The 21,409-nt window shown below is 36.2% G+C and overlaps 1 protein-coding gene across 3 annotated transcripts in view; it reads right to left on the bottom strand.

Annotated features, from left to right (window-relative positions):
- The window catches only part of GLS (glutaminase), an 81,811-nt gene that overhangs the window by 10,879 nt on the left and 49,523 nt on the right, over positions 1–21,409 (bottom strand). Inside the window, exons 14-15 of one of the 3 annotated variants that reach the window (XM_046018501.1) lie at positions 20,368–20,460; positions 16,408–19,323 (exon numbers count right to left, since the gene is read on the bottom strand). In XM_046018501.1, coding sequence (XP_045874457.1) covers positions 19,177–19,323; positions 20,368–20,460 — 240 coding nt within the window. In that variant the 3' untranslated portion in view covers positions 16,408–19,176. Of the gene's footprint in view, positions 1–16,407; positions 19,383–20,367; positions 20,461–21,409 lie in introns of those variants that run through there. The other 2 variants (XM_046018504.1, XM_046018500.1) reach the window with 2 other exon arrangements.

Raw genomic sequence — 21,409 nt, 5'->3', positions numbered from 1 at the left:
GAGTAAAGCGAAACTTCACTTGGGCATGTAGCCACTACAAATTTATAAATTGTTAACCAGCTTTCCCTTCATACTGCATATTTTCCAGTACTACTGCATTTTTCTTATCAAATCTCTGTGTCAGAACCTGCCAGAACCAGACAACCTTATCTTGGTTTATTTATACAAAGTCATGACAACAGTGGGACAAAAATGTTACAGTCACATGAGTTCCTTTAACACTAGCATGCTTGGCATATCAAAATTACACCTTTTTTCCCCAAAACAGCTAGATGCAGTTGGAGATTCTACCAATTTTATAATTCTAAAATAAGACATTCCTAACTCTCCAATCCTATCAGTCTCTTCATTTTAAGCCTGTATAAAAGTTGAATTGTGTGGCTTTTGTCTCCTTTTCCCAAACGCCTTAATTCTGCACAAGCAGCAATTAGAATTACACAACACCACTTTACACTTATATAAGGAGCAACCTTGAAAAATTCAACATTTTAAAAAGTTGTAATTGTTTTTAAACATTTCTGATAGGCTGGCTATAAAATTATAGGTATATTTTATTTATTGCTACCACGGAGGTTAAGGGCCTTGGCTCAATGTCACATAGCATATGAATTAGTAATGTAGCTGGGCTACATTCTCGATTCTGTACAACTACACCATGGTAATGTGAGTCCTTAATACACCTCACTGCTATCCAAAGGACAGAAGAAAACCAAAGGATGAAATGGCAATTTAGCTCTAATCCATAAAGGTCCTTTGCTAAATAACACAAGAAAGGAGGGGAGGCTGGGAGGGAAAGGTTGGAGAAGAGAGACAAAGAGGGAAGAAGGGAGGGAGGATTGATTCATTAGCTTTACTCCGAGTATTTTATTTCCAACCCTGCTACCAACTGCAATACTGTGGCTACCCTTGTTTTTCCTTATTAGTTTCTGTCTCATACAAAGACTAATGCAGCCCTTTGAAAAGGCTTTAATGAAAGAAGAAAACGCAGGTAACCGAAAAAGCATCCCTCTGTTCCTACCACTTCTAGTGTGACGTAAGCCGATCTCTCATTTCCCACTCACTGCGCTATCTGTTGCCACGGGACAGACACTCACTCTTCTTCATCTGTTAAATAAACCATCATCACTCCAGATCCAAAATTCTGCTTTAAAAGCTTCACACCAACTTGGCCTTTTAGAGCCTTTACATGAAAATAAGTTTTCAGCCTTCTTTCATAGATATTTTTCTCAAAGTCACATTAAGAAATACAAACCTATCCTAGTATGGCTAAAGAAAAATTAATCTCCTACCAACAAGTGTAGAAATATAAACCCGCACCTCTTTCCCTTATTTAACATTCATGTATTTAATATGATCTTATTTCCTATCATAAGGACAGGCAGAAACAAAATTATAGTACTTTTGTGATTACAAAGTGGAAGATGAGTATGACACTCTACATGCTCCCGAGCTTTTCCACCGACTTACTCAGACACGTTGTTGATCTGCTACATGCAGACAAAATTAACCCAGACTGACATGATCGGAGGATTAGAGAAAATCCCTTCAGGGAATAACAGTCCAGCAATTTCAGGACACTTCCCAATTTTTAATGCAGGAGGCGCTCACACGACAACTATAATAGAGAGGAATAAACTGAATAGTAAATTTTACCCTAAAGAGGAGCACAGAAATTTCACTTACCAACTCTAACTTCAAAATGGCAGGTTCAAGCACTGCATTCTGCTTAATTAAAGAACAAACTCTCCTAAGAAGGCCATTTTCAGGGACGCTGGGTGGCTCAGTGGGTTGAGTCTCTCAGGGTCCTGGGATTGAGCCCTACATCGGGCTCCCTGCTCAGCAGGGAGCCTGCTTCCCCCTCTCTCTGCCTGCCTCTCTGCCTACTTGTGATCTCTCTCTGTCAAATAAATAAATAAATTATTTTTTTTAAAAAAGCCATTTTCAAAATTTCTCAGTGAACAGATTAATCTGAAATAATTTTAGTTATTCTTAAATTAAGAAGCCGCGACTATATCAAAGAAATCTGACAACCCATGAAGACAAAAATTCAGATTATATATTATTTGGAAAAAATAAATAATATGGGGGCGCCTGGGTGGCTCAGTGGATGAAGCCGCTGCCTTCGGCTCAGGTCATGATCTCAGGGTCCTGGGATCGAGCTCCGCATCGGGCTCTCTGCTCGGCAGGGAGCCTGCTTCCCTCTCACTCTCTCTGTCTGCCTCTCTGTGTACTTGTGATCTCTCTCTGTCAAATAAATAAATAAAATCTTAAAAAAAAAATAATATGAAGCTCCTACTCTCTCTGGACTGAGCTAAGTGCTTTAAGTGTTACTGTCTGTTATTATTCAAAGGACAGCAAACTGAAGGCTAATGCATTTAAATTAACTCGAGCAAAGTAACATGGCAGAGTGAGAGCTCATGCCCGGTCTGACTGCTGCTCTCGGCTCTGCTGCTCTCGGCTCTGCTGCTCTCGGCTCAGCTGCTCTCGGCTCAGCTGCTCTCGGCTCAGCTGCTCTCGGCTCTGCTGCTCTCGGCTCTGCTGCTCTCGGCTCTGCTGCTCTCGGCTCAGCTGCTCTCGGCTCTGCTGCTCTCGGCTCTGCTGCTCTCGGCTCAGCTGCTCTCGGCTCAGCTGCTCTCGGCTCTGCTGCTCTCGGCTCTGCTGCTCTCGGCTCAGCTGCTCTCGGCTCAGCTGCTCTCGGCTCTGCTGCTCTCGGCTCAGCTGCTCTCGGCTCTGCTGCTCTCGGCTCTGCTGCTCTCGGCTCTGCTGCTCTCGGCTCTGCTGCTCTCGGCTCTGCTGCTCTCGGCTCTGCTGCTCTCGGCTCTGCTGCTCTCGGCTCTGCTGCTCTCGGCTCTGCTGCTCTCGGCTCTGCTGCTCTCGGCTCTGCTGCTCTCGGCTCTGCTGCTCTCGGCTCAGCTGCTCTCGGCTCTGCTGCTCTCGGCTCTGCTGCTCTCGGCTCAGCTGCTCTCGGCTCTGCTGCTCTCGGCTCTGCTGCTCTCGGCTCTGCTGCTCTCGGCTCAGCTGCTCTCGGCTCAGCTGCTCTCCAGCACTTCGCAGGATCTCCTGCACATTTCCTAACAAAACCTGAGACGAGATTTCCTCACCGATACAACACCAAGGCTAAAATCGGAAAATAGCAACTACGGAAGTTCAAAGGGAAATCAGAGACACTAATTTTCTACTGAGGTGCTGACCAAAGGTATTTTTTTTTAAAAGATTTTATTTATTAATTTTGACAGAGAGAGATCACAAGTAGGCAGAGAGGCAGGCAGAGAGAGTGAGAGGGAAGCAGGCTCCCTTCAGTGCAGAGAGCCGGACGTGGGACTCGATCCCAGGACCCTGAGATCATGACCTGAGCCGAAGGCAGCGGCTTAAACCACTGAGCCACCCAGGCGCCCAAAGGTATTTTGTTTTTAACTGAAAAGAAAATAGAGGAACAAAAATCATCCAACTTGGCATATCAATGCCACAAAAGGAAAAAAGTTAAAGCTATCTACAGTCTCTGCACTGAAGTCTTTAAAAGTGAAATATGAGTTTCAGATCAATGTGAACACAGCAAATATGATTGCTACAGCATTAGCAGCAAATAACTAACTTCTTAACTCATTGGTTCATGTTATTCTGGTAAACTCTGATGAATGGCCTAAAAAATACCAATGGGCCCATTAGCAACCTCCCTTTATAGCCAAGCATAAAAGTAGCGAACAACGTATCTGTGTGTGGCATATGCCAAACAGCATTCCTAACAGAATCCAGCAACAAAGAGGAAGAAAACTGAAATGAGCCAGGGCAAAGGCAGTGGGTTCCCTGAAGAACAGACGTGCATTTTCCATGGGACAAACCGAGGAGTATTGATATGGCACAGAAAACTACCGAAGTTTCATATTCGCCATCTTCCTGGCTCTCCTTCTTTTTTTTTTTTTAAAGATTTTATTTATTTGACAGACAAAGATCACAAGTAGGCAGAGAAGCAGGCAGAGAGAGAGGGGGAAGCAGGCTCCCCGCCAAGCAGAGAGCCCGATGCGGGGCTCGATCTCGGGACCCTGAGATCATGATCTGAGCCGAAGGCAGAGGCTTTAACCACTGAGCCACCCAGGCGCCCCTCTCCTTCTCTCTTATACAAATATTTGTAAAACTCCATGAAGCCTGGTTAACATTAGTGTGTTCACACAGAGGACAAGGTGTCACACTTCTGGCATGACCAAATGTCATATTCATTTACAATTATCGTTAACTAGGAAAAAAAAAAAGTAGGTAAAACCCCAAAGAGTCAGAGAAACTAAGATCAAAGAATAGGACAGAAAGAGAAGAAAACGGTCATCAAATGCTGTACATAATACTTTAAAACAAACAAAACAGGGTCAGGGCAAACAGAATTAAAAGATTCTCACACTGTCTAATAGAAATTAAAGATACATATACACAAGATCCCTGGAAAGAGATAAGGTTCTTTTCTGCCAAGAAACAAAGATTTGGCAGCAGTGGAGACAGAATTACGTCTTCAATTTAAAGGACTATCTGTGCCTTGCATGCCCTCAATGCTGCTACGACAAAGCAAGGGACGGGGACACCAATATTCTAGCTACTCCAACCACAATACATTCTTACTGCTTCGATTCTAGAAAGTAAGTCTCCTCTCCAGAGAGCCATACTTAATTCTCTACATTCTTTAATGTTAATTTTACAGTTCTACTGTGCAAAGTCTGACATGCCGACTTTATGGACAACACACAGAGCAGGCAAAACCACATCTGTTTTTCTAGCACTGTGCACCTTTCAAAGCACTTTCATAGACATCGTAGTATCGTTGAATTATGCTAACAGGTCCTTCCAGCACATAATACAAGAAGCTGCTGGAGAATAGGGTATTTTTAAGACCCTTGAAAATAATGCAGTGTAACACTGTGTGAAAAAAATATATAAATACGCAAAAAAAAAAAAAAAAAAAAAAGTCACTCCAGCACCATTCTTGGGGCTTATCATGAGACTTCTTAGCATATATCTGTATTTTAACATTCATAATTCCTATCAGTAATATTTTATGTGAAGAAAGGAGGACGGACATGGCAAAATTATACACGGAACTCATCTGTGAGTGAAAATTCTTTAAGTAGAATCAAATTTTCAAAGAAAAAAGCCTAAATGTATGTCTTCTATATAGGGAGGGTCTAAAGTAGATTCCCAAGGCTACTGTTAAAATCACTCTCTGGTAAATGCTCTAAAATCCCTTGCCTGATCTCCCACAGCTCCTGAACCTAAATTTGGAGTGTGGCTATAGGATAATGGGGGAGGGAGGCCAACAGAGCAGATTAGCGTCACTGCAAATCCAGGGTTACCGACCTAATCCAGGGTTACCGACCTCAACACTATTCTGACGGTGTTGCTGTCTTTTCTTCAGCTCTGCCCCACGCTTCAAGAATAAACATTTCTATCTTCTTTATGCCTTGAGCCACACAGCCTCCCTTCAACTGCACAACTCATTCTCAGCGGAAAGCCTCTTCGTACTCTTCAGGAAAATGGAAACCGATGGGCAGTAACTTCAACTTCTCCCTACCATGTCTGCAAACCTACTTACCAACCTCTCGATGTCCTACTTTACTGGAAGAGATGCTTTTCTTCCCACCAAACCCAATCCCCGACTTGTGCTGAGAGCTCCATTTCTTTCTAGAGACATCACTTTGCGGGTCATTTCCGCTCTCTTGTATCTATTTCAAATTCTCCTTCTTTACTGGTTTTTTTCAATCAGGAGCCAAACCTGTTCTACTCTAATAGTTCTCTGACCTTTAAATCTCAAAGCCAAGAAAATTTTTGTAACTGTGGGAAGGAGATGACCAATATGGGCTGCTGATTTTTTTGAAATTTTCTGAGCACATACAATAAAATAATGCCACCATCTACAGATATCATTTACTAAATAAAATGGCATTTTAACACCAAAAGAAAATTAGGAAAGATGTAATGTAAATGGATACCCCTCATTTTACTTAACGCTAATCTGCTTTGGTACAGTTGACTGTTCCAAATTTCTTAAAATACTCTTTCCTTTACTTCTACTGTGTGATGCTGGATTTTCTTCTAATGGGACATTTGTCCCTAGTGGGACACTTGTGTACTATACTACTTTTAAAATGGGAGTCTCTTAAGGTTCTCTCTCATTCTGCACTGTCTTCTGGAGCAATCTCACAGCCGGACAGTTTCAAATCTACTCTCTCCATGCCAACAACTTACAGAAAAGTATCTCCAACTCAGACCACTCTCCTAAGTATTTAGGCCTATATCTGATACTCAACATCACTACTTGGGTATCTCACAAATATAAATTTGGCAAATGAAGTTAGTTTTCTCCCACTGCCAATTGCCGACCTATGATCTATTCCCTACCCCCTTCGTGCAAAAGAATCTCTACTAGTTAAGGATAGCAATGCGCCAAATAAGAATTCTTCCCGAGGTTCCCTTGTAGCGAGTCTGGTAAGTATCAGATGGATTTCTGGGAACTTGTCTGATTTAGGTATCCCTCTTTCTTTTCTTTTCCACTTTGACCATACGAGGGAGGCTAAAGGTGGAACATTTTCTTGCAACTGTAAGATGACAGGCAGGAAGTCTGAAGCCAACACACTAAGGTTGGTTGGATTTATCGTACAGATGGTGCGCATCCTGGATCATCTACCCCCAGACTTCTTGATATACTAGAAAAATAACCGCATTCATCTAACCCCTACTAATCATACTCTTGATATCTAGTCAAACAGACCGTTGTTACCATAACCAAAATTCATTTCTCCCTGTACTCCCAAGGTCTGCCCCCCCAGCGTTCTCCATCTTAGTAACACAGCACCATCTGCCCTAGCACTTACCCTAAACCCTGGTGGTCCATGTGACATCTCATTCTTTTCACCCACCAAATATATCACCAAGTGCTGCCAAGCTTCATCTCTTCAACATTTCTCCTGTCTACCTTTCTCACGTCGATTTCCCCCTTTAAGCCACTATCACATCTCATCTCGGGCCCAGAACTCAAACTTGTCTGCCTCTAATCCATTCACTACAAAGCAGGATTTTAAAGCCAAATCATGTCATTCCCGTTCTTACAAGCCCTGAAGTTTCCCACTGCACCTTAAATAGTCCAAAACTCTGAATGTGGCAAGCAAGATCCTGCATAAATATTCCCCAAATGTATTCAGAGAACAGTGTGCAGCAGAAACACCTGCGGTGCTTATTAAAAATGCAGATATCAAACCAATCTCTGAGGTTGTGCCCTAAGATCCTGCATCTTAAAATTAGGACACACTAACAGTTCAAATGCACATTAAGACACAAAGCCTACCTTACCTCACGTGGTCTTTGGAGACTCATCCAGGGCCAATCTCCTGTTACTTTGCCTCACCCCTTCTCCCATCATTTTTGCCTTCTTTCACCTTCACCATGCGCTCCTTCCTGTCCCTGGGCCTTCAAGGCAAGCTATCGTATTAACCCCCACCCTTCCTCTAACTCAGCCCGAACTTAACTATCACCTTTCAGAAAAAACCAGCCGTACCTACTCAACCGACAAAATGTTTGTTTTTTGCTACAGCCTCTGCTGGCACTCTGCATGTTTCTGTCATTTCTCATATTTGCTTATTTCTTAAAGAAATAAAGTGTGATAGATACAGCTGAGTATTCTCCGTGCACTCCGTCCCCTCCTTCCCAGAGGTAAGTTTTAGTGAAGACTGGTATGCGTGTTCTTATGCTCGAACTACGCTGTACATTTATCTCAGAGTCTGTTGTATAGGTGTATAAAAAGTGTCATTTAGCATATACCATTTCGCCTCCGTAGTAAGTTAAAATGTACTAGATCTACATGTATCAAAATGAACAAATCACTTATCACCATTCTAAATATTAATTATTCCTTCACCATCTGCATCCTCTTCTAGATTGCAAATAGGCAAAGTCTTGACCATGCTCACTATCACACATCCCAAGTACTCCGCAGCAGCTAGCAGGTATCAGGCGGGAGACAAATACTGACTGAATGAAGAAGCAATCAGTGAATTAACAATAGGATAATGCTCAAGCTAAGTATAAAGTCTGAACTACTCCACCAAATTAAACTGACTAAATATCTCAAACTAATTGTGTGCTGCTTAAACAAAAACTCTTGAAATACTGAGAGATAACTGGTTCTCAGTAGGAAAAAAATTTTTTGAAAAGTTGTACTTTTGCAATTACATAATTGGATCTAATCTGAGACATTGGTAGATCTATATGTAATGCCAGAAATGAAGAAGAAGAAAAAAAAAAAACGAGGAAAACAAAATTCTTGGTATACAGAATAGATGAAAAGTTGTTGGATAACTAAGTAAACAGGGGCTAATAGTACTGAATGGGGGACCTAGAAACTAAGAAATCAGAAGAGTGCTGGCCACTTTCTTAGAGCCACTTCAGTGGAAAAGAAACTTCATAAAAAGAATGAAGTATCTGACCACTCTTATACCCTACCACACTATTATAAAAGCAATATTGGAAGAACAATTTAATTAGAAAATGGGTACATTTACTATCAGCTTCCCTGACTAAGGGCATTGGGATAGGTAGAAGTTATCTTTTTAGATATAATTTAGTAGCAGAATTGTTTTTCTTCATAGTTCAGTACACAGGCATGTTTTTGTGATTTTGTTTGTATCAAACATTATCATTAAAATTGTAATGTCTCAAACATTATCATTAAAATAAAATGCATATACAAGAGCTATAAATGACTGTAGATGAGAATACAAAATTTGTTTATCACTGAATGATTCTATTTGTGTCTAAAAAATGTTATTCTAAAGATATGTGCAGATGTGAACAAAGATGAATTCGTTTTTGGATATCAAGGTTTCGGATCCTAGAACTCTTATATATAAGATCAATAAAAACCCCTACAATTGAGTTCTATGAAAAGCTTTATGGAGTCAGGGTTTATTAAGGTTTTAATAAATTGAGGTTAGCTAACAGACACTTAGAGAAGACACGACACAAAGATTTAAAAACAAATCTTCTAAGCTTAAAAGAGTTATAATAAACATCAGCTTTTAGTGCCAGTACACTAATTTAGATTTAATGCTGTAGGAATATACAATAAGGAAACTTTTAAGTAATGAAAAACACATAAAAAGCTAAGCTCAAAAATTATTTCTCTGTCTTGTTGTCTAGTATGGTCAAATTACATTGGAATTAATTTTCTCACTTGTCCGGAGATATCGGCGACGTGTGATGGAGACACCACCCGCGTTATATACGTTCTGGTGAAAACTGACATTCTCACAGGAATAACCTTGTCCAACATGAAATTCCCCTTTTTTTGTTCTGTCAAGGCACTCTGAAATTGTTATTGTCCTTAAATTTTCATGGAATATTCCAATTTTCTTAACAAGGAGGCATAAGTTGCTCAAAGGGAAATAATATAGTCTGTGGTCAAAACAATGGGCTCCGGAACCAAAACTGTCTGAGGGCAAATCCTGGTTCTACAGATCTAAGAATTTTGTGATTTCAGGGAACTTTCAAGATCTATACAAATCTACAGAGGTAATAACAGCACCCACTTCATAGACTTTAGGGGGATAAAAAAAATTCTCAAAACATTGCCCTGGTTAACCCATGGTAAGTACAGTAAGTGCTAAAAGTTATGCTTTTATAATTTTCAAGTTTTGATGTTATCAAGTTTCTGCTGATGCTGTATTGGGCAGACACCACTGCTAGAGTTGACTGAAATCACTGACACTGAAAACCAAAGAGTAAGTCTCCAGAAAACTGCAAGATCCCTAGGTTAGCAAACTGGACTGCCTGAGCAAACTCAGATTACCTACATTTTGGCCCACACCTTTGAGGACGGATCACTGTATATTCAGTTCTAGTCTACACACTGCTAGGCTTGTGACAAGGGACTGGGAAAGGAATGCTAGACTTCCAAGATCTTTGCGTACAGGAGGCAGGCGTAAATGAGACATTCTTCTTGAAATCACTGCCAACTTTACGTACAAATGGTAATTCAAACCCGTGATTAAGACTTTTTATAGATTAACCATGACCTATGTCAGAGTGAATGATAATGGTACACTTCCTGAAGCCGGCTGGACTTCATCTCTGGAGAAAGGTTAGTCACAGAACTTGTAGTAAATACTGTGTTTTAAAAAAATATTAGAACAGGGGCGCCTGGTAGCTCAGTGGGTTAAAGCCTCTGCCTTTGGCTCAGGTCATGATCCCAGAGTCCGGGGATCGAGCCCCGCATCGGGCTCTCTGCTTGGCTGGGAGCCTGCTTCCCTCCTCTCTCTCTGCCTGCCTCTCTGCCTACTTGTGATCTCTGTCTGTCAAATAAATAAAGTCTTTTTAAAAAATTAGAACAGGTAAAAGAGAATAACATTTATGTAAATTTTTAAGGTAGAAATCAAGACTCAGAAGTTCATGCCAAAAAGAAAAAAAAAAAGTCATGCCTTGTATCACACTGGGTTACCCACCCAGATCCTATGTCCAACTTCCAGCATTTACTGATCCTATTTAAGTCCAAAAAGCACCGGGTAAACCCCAAGTTTCAATTTATTGAGAACTTTTGCAGAAGATTCTAATTCCTTAACTAAAACAAAATTCTAAAATTCACAACAGCTCTGAATGGGGATTTTTGCAAGGCAAAACTACAAAACTCCATATGCAAACATAGCAACAGCCCTCTATCCAGAGTCTCCAAATATAAGGTAATTACATTAATACATGAGACCATTACATGACCACTACATGATCGAGCCCCTCGTGTAAGGGATACCAACAAACAGCAGTGCTGGTTCTGTGGCAGACATATATGGTGGATGTAAAATAAAAGTGCACAACAGAGACAAAATAAAAATTAAGGCTTCTCAAGTTTTTATTACTTGGCTGAAAACATAGCAAATTAGTTTTCTTATTCATTTGTTTCTCCTTGAGGTGAAATAAAGTCACAGGTACTCTAAGTTTTGTTGTAATACGGTGTTTTAGTTGAAACACTTCACAAACACGTAGGTAGAAAGTTAAGCTCTACTCCCCCACCTCCTTCAAACCACGCTTTAAAGCTTCTCTTTCAGGTAAAAAGAAGAGACATTAAGGCAGGAATATTTTATTGGTATGATTTAAAAAGGTTAATTGTATTAGTCCCCACAGAATCTTAACAAAACCACTTGTTCTATAATTTCATCAAGAGATATTAATAAAGTTTCATTGTGCAAAAAATGTAACATTCATTTCAATTCAAAGTAGAAACAATATTATTTAGTTCACTTCTTTATGTTGTAAATCTTGTGCAGAGACCTGGACTCAGATTTTGTATTCAAAGTTGAAGGTAAAATATGAAATTATCAACAGTAGACTCTATATCATAATGAAAAAAAAGCATGAATTTTAACACTCATGTTTTTAACTTTTGAAAGAAAATAATTCTAGAATGGCCAATGTCAACAATACCTAAAAGATTTGGAAATGAACATATCACAATACGAAGGCTTGAAAATGAAAACTCATTTTGAGTAACTTTGATATAATTTTTATGTTACCTCATTTTCAGCCAAAAATATGTTATGACAGGAAAAAGTTAAAAAAGAATATTTGAAATTGACTTATTTTGAATTTTTCAATTAGGATCTTTAATTGTGACTGTGAGAGAGAACAAAACAACAAAATATGGATGGAGTCCAATGAATAATTTATACCATGGTTTTATACAACATAATTAATCTCATATAATGGAACTAAATGAACCCTCAAAGGATAATTGTAATTGCCCCTTCGTGATCATTTGTGAAAGGCACATACAAAATAATGAAAAGTAGTAATGAGAAAGAGAAGTTTAGCAAGAGGCGAAAGATCATGATTTCAATCTGAATTTTCCAGTGGAATGGTCCAAATATGAATAGACAGAATAACCGACGGGAGTACTTCCGACCCTTCTAATTTTAGTAAAGCATAGCGTGAAAACAAGCAGTTTATATTGCATGAGAGCCAGTCTCCTAGAAGTTCGGGTTCTCATCTATATAAACTTGTGGAGAAAAGAGCCAGCCATTCAAATTTAAATTTTAATTTAAGTTTAAATTTTAAGTTTAAATTTTGAGAAGAAACGCATACTTTTTTAAAAGAATAACACAATTTTAAGTTGTTAACATTTCTAAGTCAACAAAAGTTTTTAAAAAGTAATGCTTTTCAAGAACAGCAGTATAAATTTCCTTCATAAAGAAGAAATAAAAATCCCAGAACTATTAAATGGACACCGGAGCTAAGGACAAGAGACGTGATGGAAAATACACTGACAACTGAGACGCCCTGGGCCAAATATGTAAAATAAGAACAAAGGAAACTAGCCAGATATTTTGCATAGTATATGCTGGGAAAAATTAACTTGCAAAGAAAAAAATTTTTCTTCTAGAGAACATTTGTTTAGAACTCCAATAACCTTTTGCTTATTTAACCTTTTTACTTATATATTTAACTAAACCCAAAGAAACTTATTTTAAAAAGCAAATGGTACAACATTTATTTTTAGAGTCACATTTTTGCTATACTTCCTTTCTTTCAAAAGTTCCAGGGTAGTGCTTTATTTTTAGAACTACTGTATAATTGTTACATTCACTTCTTACTAGTCTTTATAAACTGCGGCCTAAGACTGTTTACTAGAAAAATACAATCAAGTATTATAACTACCTTTTTGATGGGATGGTTTGCCAAATAACTTACAGTCATATTAACTATTGTCAATTATGCTTTTCATTACAAATAACCAATACACAAAAGGCTATTGTAACAAGACACAAAACAGACCAACTCCATCAAGGCAGAGAAAAAAATACTGTACTTATGTTAACTGAGAAAGCAAAGGTGTTAAGCAACCTGGAAAAGTGGGGGTTTGCACACAAGTGCAGTTATGGGATTCTTATCTATTTTATTTTTTAGAGAGACAGCGTGTGTGCATACAACTGGGCAAAGAGAGATAATCTTAGGCAGACTCTAGGCCCACGGCGGAGCCTGACTCAGGGCTCGATCTCACAACCCCAAGCTTATGAGCAGAGCTGAAATCAACAGGCGGACACTTAACTGACTAAGCTACCCTGGTGCCCCTCAATTAAGAAATTCTAATAAATTACAAGATTATGGTAAGCGAAAGAACATCAAAGAATTAGGAAGGTAGAAATATGTTTTAAAAATAAAACAAATTCTTCAGCTGCTCACAGAATATGAACTAAAACTGTAACTCAGGGCACCAAGTGGAATTACTGGACAGAGGACATTTTCATTATATAAACAAAAATTACCAGTCATGTTAACATGGAAGCAAACCTAAAACTTGATCAGTAAGAACTATTCCTTTTAAAAGCTAAGCCTTCCAGATAGATAATTTCAATAATCTGAGGTATTAGCATTGGAAATATTTTATTTAGCAAGGTAAATACTTAATGAAAAAAAAAATCATTATTTTTAACAATACTATGTCCAGAAAAATCGTCTCCTCAGATGTCAAAATTTGGCTTAAAAATAGATATACCAAGCTGTTCTTTATCATTGAGATTTAATATTTCTGAGTCAGTAAATGAGATTTAGAGTTGAAAGTCTAATAATGGTGTTTTAAGATCAACTGCCAAAATTTGTCACTTCATACTCTTTCTTTCAAGTTCATCGCAGCATTTGGCACCAAGAATCAAAATTTGTTCTTTTCTAACCCCATACACAACAGTTCTCAATAAAAAGTAATTTATGCAAAAAAATACAAGATACCACCAAGAAAAACAATGCCCTCAAGTGCTAGTTTGTGTTATTCATTTTAGTCAAACGTTAATGTAATTGATTAGAAAGCCATTATGACGTCTAATCAACATAGGCTTTACATCTTTACATTTATCTTAAAAATCTCTACAGCGACAACTTCTAAAAATCACTATAGTAGATCTAAAATCCACAAAACTAATGGTAAAGTCAACCTTAAAATTAATGACCTTTCATATTTCAAAATATAAATAAAAAGAACATTTTAAAACTATAGTATAATAGAATCACTTCATTAGATACAAAGATTTATGACTGGTCTCCTTAACATCTTCTGTTTAAAAAGTAAGTATCTTTTCTATTACTATTTAAGAAATTAATGACTCTTTAACATCAAGTTTCGCCCGCTCTGATTTATGTTGGATAGATTTTTCCCTAGATGCCTTTATAGTAGTTTTAAAAACTAAACTGAAACAGACTAAGTGTAACTCTAAATTTCTTCAAATCTGCATGGAATTCACTTTGATAAACAACTTGGGCAGGGGAAGAGAGGAGAAGGATAAAAGTCCAATGAAATTCTCTCCCAGTCCAATGAAATTCCTTCCATTTCTATGCAGTGTAAAAAACAAATGTCTTAACTATATTACAACTTGAAATAAAAGTGGCTGAACTTGGGGCGCCTGGGTGGCTCAGTGGATTAAGCCGCTGCCTTCGGCTCAGGTCATGATCTCAGGGTCCTGGGATCGAGCCCCGCATCGGGCTCTCTGCTCTGCAGGGAGCCTGCTTCCTCCTTTCTCTCTGCCTGCCTCTCTGCCTACTTGGGATCTCTCTCTCTGTCAAATAAATAAATAAAATCTTTAAAAAAAAAAAAAAGTGGCTGAACTTAATTAACTTGAATATATTTTCCTGTTTAATTTTGCCTTTGAACTCCATGACAGAGACTGGACTAAGGTAGAGTCTATCCAGAATAAATCTAAGTGAAAATCTGAAGGATGGCCATGTTGCATCCTAACAGCTGTATCTTTCAACATCCAGTTTTGGTTTTATTACACAATGTGAATATTACACTTAATATAAAACAGTAAAGGAACTGAGCAGAAATCATGTTACTTTTTGAAAAAAAACTGTATTCTAGCATTTTCAAGATTGATTAGAAAAAATACCCCAATTTCACAAATGAATAGTAAAGCGCATTCTTAAAATAAAAATTGTATACAATTTTTAGAATAAAACTATTCCATAAGCTATTCAAAATGAGAAGTACATTAAGTTGAATATAATCCTTCCATATAATAAATCTTAGAAACTGCCATAAAGTCAACTTTCCACATGAAATTTGATGTTCTTGTTTTCCCCTTTATGGAGTTCCCCGATACTGTTACTCTCTTACTCTGACAGTGCAGGTAGTGAATAGGCACAAAAAAAGAAAGTACAATCTTTAGAGTTAAGTTGAACAAGTAAAATATGTTATGTTTTATAAATCCTGGGGGCAGCGACAATATTAAAGAGTTCTATGATAAAACTTGGAATAGGAATAAAGCAAAGAACCATTTACACATAACATACTATGTAGAAAGGACTGTGGCTGATTTTCAGAACATGGATGGACGGATGGGTAAATGGACGGACAGATAAAAAGACAGACTTAGATAGATGTACTCACAAACAATACATACATAACATGCACAATTTATATATACCTTTTCAGAATATATCAGTGTTTGTTTCTACATACGTACATGCCTATAAAACTCTGCACTGTCAGACAAGACCACCAAGCTCTTTGAGTCACCTCTCCCTTTCCTTTAAACTGATTAAAAACAACAAAAAAATTCCAAGTGTATCTTTAAAAGTAAGCAATCAGAAACATTACATTTTTAATATATCATGACACTTGGAACTCCATATTTACTAGCCCCCAAAGAACTTTATAAAAAATCCCACAGATAAATACAAATTCTTATAAACAATGTATTTCCCTTTCAAATAGTTTTAAAGTTCTACAATATATTTGGGACATCTTCTATGGATACAAATGAGATCAAACAAGAATATTTAAAGTACAGTTGACCTTGAACAATGTTGGGGTGGGGGTTAGGGACACTCGTCCCTATGTAGTTGAAAATCTGCACGTAACTTTGGACTCTCCCAAAACTTAACTACTAATAGCCTACGCTGACCACAAGCCTTACGAAGAACATAGTTGAACCTATTTTGTATGTTACAGTAAGAGAAAACCGTCATGAAGAAATCATCAGGAAGATAAAATACATTACAGTACTGCACTATAAATTAAATCATACAAGTAGATCCATGCAGTTCAAACTTGTGTTGAGAGTCAACTGTACAATGCATGGAGCCTCATTATAATTTGGACTGTGCTGTGTAAACATAAAGAAGGAAGTAAGCTCCTTCTGAAAACTAAATTCCTTAAAACGTAGGTAAGGTGAATTTCTGGTTATTTCACTCAATATAAATTCTGCTGTGAATGACAACTCTAAAGCAGTATTATGATACTCTTCATTTGGTTTAGCATGTTTTTCTTCCACTAGACAACAGGTAAAACAACACTGACAAGTGAGTAACATCAGTGATACTCTTCCTCAGAAAGCATAAACAGCATACAGGGTAGACCGTTTTTTTTCAGTTGTCAAATGGAAAAACAACAAAAAAAAATTAGGAGAAAAGTCTTTATTCAAATACTTCTAGTACAACCAATAGGAAAACGTCCTTTCCATCAAAAAACCCCACCAACTCTATACTTTGCTTAAGAATCAAAAAAAAAATCAAACAAAGCCCTTTTGAGTATTTCCAGTATCTCTTCACAACAGGCTCAGAATTAAAAATATAAAACATTTTAATAGTATCTTCATAAAAGAAATTTTGTAAGCTAAAATTCCAACTACTTGTTGTACTTAAAATGCTAGGCTTGCTTTCATCAAAAAAAAAAAAAAAAAAAAACAATAAAATCAGCTTAAAATAAATTTATTGTACAATACAAAAAGTAGGCATACTGGAAAATAAAAGGTACATTATTAAATATACAAAGCAAATGAAAGAAAGCTAAATAACACAAATGTTTTAATCCAAACACTAAGATAAAATGCACAACATTTATGCTAAAATAAAGTATTTCAGGAAGGATATGCATTTCAAACGAAATGTTAATAATGAAAAAAAAGAAAATCAAATGTGCTAACTTCTAAATGCTTGAATATCAAGAATCCGTAATGGCATGAAACATTAAATCCACAATACTGGGTACTTTTCAAGAACTTTATTTGAAAAGGCATTAAAAATACTGAAGGAATTGATTTAAAGAATGTCCTTAAATCTGGCAAAGATTTTCCTTCTTTTTTTTTTTTTTTCTTAAAGTTTGGGGGCCTATTCACAGTATCTTCCGTCTTCTTCCATTTGGATAACTTCCTACAAAAATTTCTGGATAGTCACCCTCACAAGATTCTTTAAACAGTTAGCTTAGACAACATTACTTCACTGGTAAGTGCCATACATTAACAACATAATTTTGAAATCTATACATATGGGCACAATAGGAAACGTTAAATTTTCATTTTATAAAGTAAAACCAATCTCCAAATGAAATAGTAAAATGTAACAATTTAGAGCATAGAGAAAAAATAAAGCTTTTTGTCCCAATCTATCAATTAAGACATTCCCCAACTGCGAATGGCTTTGGTGGAACTCATAGTCCAAATGACACCGTTAAAAGGCGTTGCAGAGGTGAGGGCTTCAGATAAAAACCCTCTCCCTTGGAAATGGCCAAATCAGAAGCATCCAGTGAGATATGCATATTTACATCAGAGAAATATTCAAGTAACCATAAAATCCTTGATAAAATCCTCTAAAAATTAACATGTAATTATTTAAAGTTAGCTCAAAAAGCTTTTGACCAACACCTTTGGAAGGGAACTTCTTTTTCTAATATCACAGTTCCCAAGTTCCAGACTTCATATGATCAAGTTTTTTGTATTTATATTTACAGCAGTATCTAAATTACTCAGTGAAACCTGTTTTATTACACTATTATTTACTTTCATAGATATATATATATGCCATGACACTTAAAAAAAAAAACAACAACAAAAAAAACCAACTATCAAGTTCTTCTAGACCCGAGAACCCATCACTGCCCCTCCAAAGTCTACAAGTTTAAGAATGAAAAAAACAAAAACAAAAAACACCTTGCAGGTATGGGATACTGTGGAGAACACCGAAGAGATATTTGGAAGAAGGAAGAAGTGTGAATAGGTCCTCAAGAATTTTTACAATCACTTTGCCAAGACAGACTTTAAACATTGTAAATTTTTAAAATAGTCCTTCTCTTAAAAACAAGTTTTGATTCTCAATATTGCGTTTTTATAACCAAACAAAAGGATTCAGATCTAACATTTTAGTAGTATACTTCCTACCATCAGACTGAATTCATTTCCTAATTATTCTAAGAGTTCAAACAAAACAAACTTTATGAGATGTCATTATAATTTATCATATAAGATTAATTAGCATTTGTGAAATTATTAGGATAATAAAAATATTAAAAGCTAAAACCCAAGACTTCACCATTCATACTTAAATATAACATAGAAAAAGTAACGTGGGTAATACAAAAATAAAACTGTTCAGGTAAACATCTCACTTGAGGACACTCACTGTTGCTCCTTCTGAGTAACCATTATAGCTTTTTAACAGTGAAATGTCATTATCTTACTTCTGAAATTCTTTGGCTGGAATGTTTTAGTAACATAAAACACTCCTGTACATGACAATTTTGACAGAACATAGAGAATTGCAAAATAAAAAAAGCACAGACACGATTTATATTTTAAACTATTTGATAAAATTTAAAATGAAGTTTTAAAAATTTAAAGGCAATCTATCACTAAAAATGGCATAAAATGTAAACTTAAGCTAATTTTATAATCTATTGCTATATTAAATAATTTGGGATTAATTTTGCCTTATTTTAGTTTTGCATTTAGCATAGAAATAGCATTCTACTGCCCCTATAGACATCATGTAAATTTTAAAACTGGGAAAGAAAAAACAAAATGTAACTAAATTTATGAGTTCAATGCGTGGGTTTTAGAACCAAAAAATTAAATATTTCTTACTATTTTAAAATGAGGATTAAGTTAAAATTTTAATTATACCATGAAAAAATTTAAAGGAATTTTTTCCTTTTTGCATCTTTAAAAATAAAGCAAATTTGCTTTACTTATTTATAAATACTTTTTTAAAGACCAACAAATCCACTTTTTAATCTCTTATCTTTATACAAAAGATTAAAAGGAAAAAAAGCTTTATGGCTCCAGCACCCAAGGTTGAGAACACAAAAAAACTCAAATAAATATTTATAGTATGCAAAAAAGCTAAAGATGTTTGAGAGGTTAAGTGAAGAACATTCTGAAACTAGAACCCATTTCTTTAGCTTTTCTCTCCCAGACTTTCCATTCTATATACTACAGTTGTAGAGATGTCCTCATTTGACTCAGGTGAAACTTTTTTCCATACTGTCTCTTTTAAAGCAAGTTCTTGTTGGAGACTTTCATAGTCCAATGGTCCAAAGGAATGCTAGTTGTTCAAGCAACATACATAATTTATTAGTGCACTTGAGTGAAGAAAGGTCCAAGCTATAAAACGGTATTTTTCAATGAATGTTATTAAAATCTGTTAACGTTTCACCCACCACCATTTGATGTTTCGTTCCATGTTACTCATGTTGACGCTCATGGAAGTTTCTATTCTGTTGGCTTTGCATAATTCTCATATATTATTATAAGTTACTTTGGAACTAACAATAGGAAAGTTTTCTTACTATGCATAAAAATAATTTCTACTTTTAAGTGCTTCATATTAGCTTCAAGTCTAATTAGTTATTTACTATCAACATTTTCCAAATGGGATGTAAAGGAATTTAATTAAAATTCAAAACAAGTCCTTATTCCAGTGAGTAACTATGAAGACAATAAATCTTGTTTCTGAAATTAAGTTCTGACTCTTAAATATTAGCTCTAAAAAAAGTATGTACAATAATATGAAGCCAAACACACTGATAAATCAACAAATATTACTTTAAAATAAGAGTGTCAAGAATTCTGTATCAAACACTTTTTATAGAAAGTATTTCATCTGTAGTGGCCACTAAAACTATGAGACTTTGAAAGATTTTTCACTAATACTATAATCCTTTTCCCATTTACAGATCCATCCACATCAAAATAAACTTTTAAGACTATAACTGATAAATATTAAGGGTAAAAAAAAAACCAAGGCTTTCTTTTATAGCATTGTAGCACTTTCCAATGTTGCTTTCTTGGAGCAGAATCAATTCTTCTTTTTAACAGAATCAATTCTTAAAAATATTGCTTGAAATAGCAGGAAAATGGGTGGTGGGTAAACTCTGCTTGCTAGGCTAACCAGTTTAAATAAAACAGCCACATCTATATACTATCGCGTCCAGGGTAAATGTGCCAAGAATTTGTGTACATTCATTTGTGATTAGCAAATAATGAGGCCACCAGCAATTAAACTAAGTTCTATTCAAACAGGTGAATCTCATTTTCTCTCTCTCTTAGAAAAATATTACATAATAATCTAAATAAGAATTTTGCTTACCCTTTGATCACCGCCTTCTCTTCGAGGATCAAGTTTTTTTGCAAAGTGTCTCAGATTATCATAGTTATGGAAATTACAGAGAGAAACAAGATCCTGTAAATAAACAGAACAGGTGTAAGAAATTGGCTATTCGGGCGCCTGGGTGGCTCAGTGGGTTAAGCCGCTGCCTTGGGCTCAGGTCATGATCTCAGGGTTCTGGGATCGAGTCCCGCATCGGGCTCTCTGCTCGGCAGGGAGTCTGCTTCCCTCTCTCTCTCTCTGCCTGCCTCTCTGTCTACTTGTGATCTCTCTCTCTCTCTCTGTCAAATAAATAAATAAATAAATAATCTTAAAAAAAAAAAAGAAATTGGCTATTCATTGGCCATTGTTTTTTCACATTTAAAAAAGTCACACTAATATTGTCCAACTTAACTACTGTCTCATGGACAACACCACTGCATGTTAATAAAGCAGATGATGAATCAAGAAGGGAACTGAAATCAGAATAAGAAGACAGGGACAAAAATTTTGAGAACACTGCTTACTAGCATGACCCTAGGACTCAACCATCAAATTACTCAACTTTCATTTCCTATAAAATGGGACATATGAAAGAACTATTCTATCAAATAACCGTAAAGCACCACAAAAATATAAATCAATATTCTGGTTATAATCTACAAGCAATCCAACATCATCCTCTAGCTTTTGTAAAATATAAGAAACTGAAAAATAAGTCAGAATTTTAATTGAGAAATTAATTGAGAATTTTAATTGCAGAAAAATTATGGCACACAATATAGAGTCTATGAAGCAGCAGAAGCTGAAATATTAGCAAACTTGGATAACATAAAATACTGAACTAATATAACAATTTTATTTTGCAGGGCCTATGTCCTCAAAAAACAGACTTTTCAAGATGTTTATGGATAAAGATATTCAAACATGAAGATTAATGATGATATAATAAACTATAATATTCTTAATTTATGTTGGGCTTTAAATTTAAACCTTTCCAAGTTTAATAATTTTAGTTGAGCTTTTGGAAACTGAAAACTATTTA

Source organism: Meles meles, chromosome 9, assembly GCF_922984935.1.
Source record: "Meles meles chromosome 9, mMelMel3.1 paternal haplotype, whole genome shotgun sequence".
In the NCBI taxonomy this organism is placed as follows: Eukaryota; Metazoa; Chordata; class Mammalia; order Carnivora; family Mustelidae; genus Meles; species Meles meles.
This window is presented reverse-complemented; position numbering and strand designations above follow the sequence as displayed.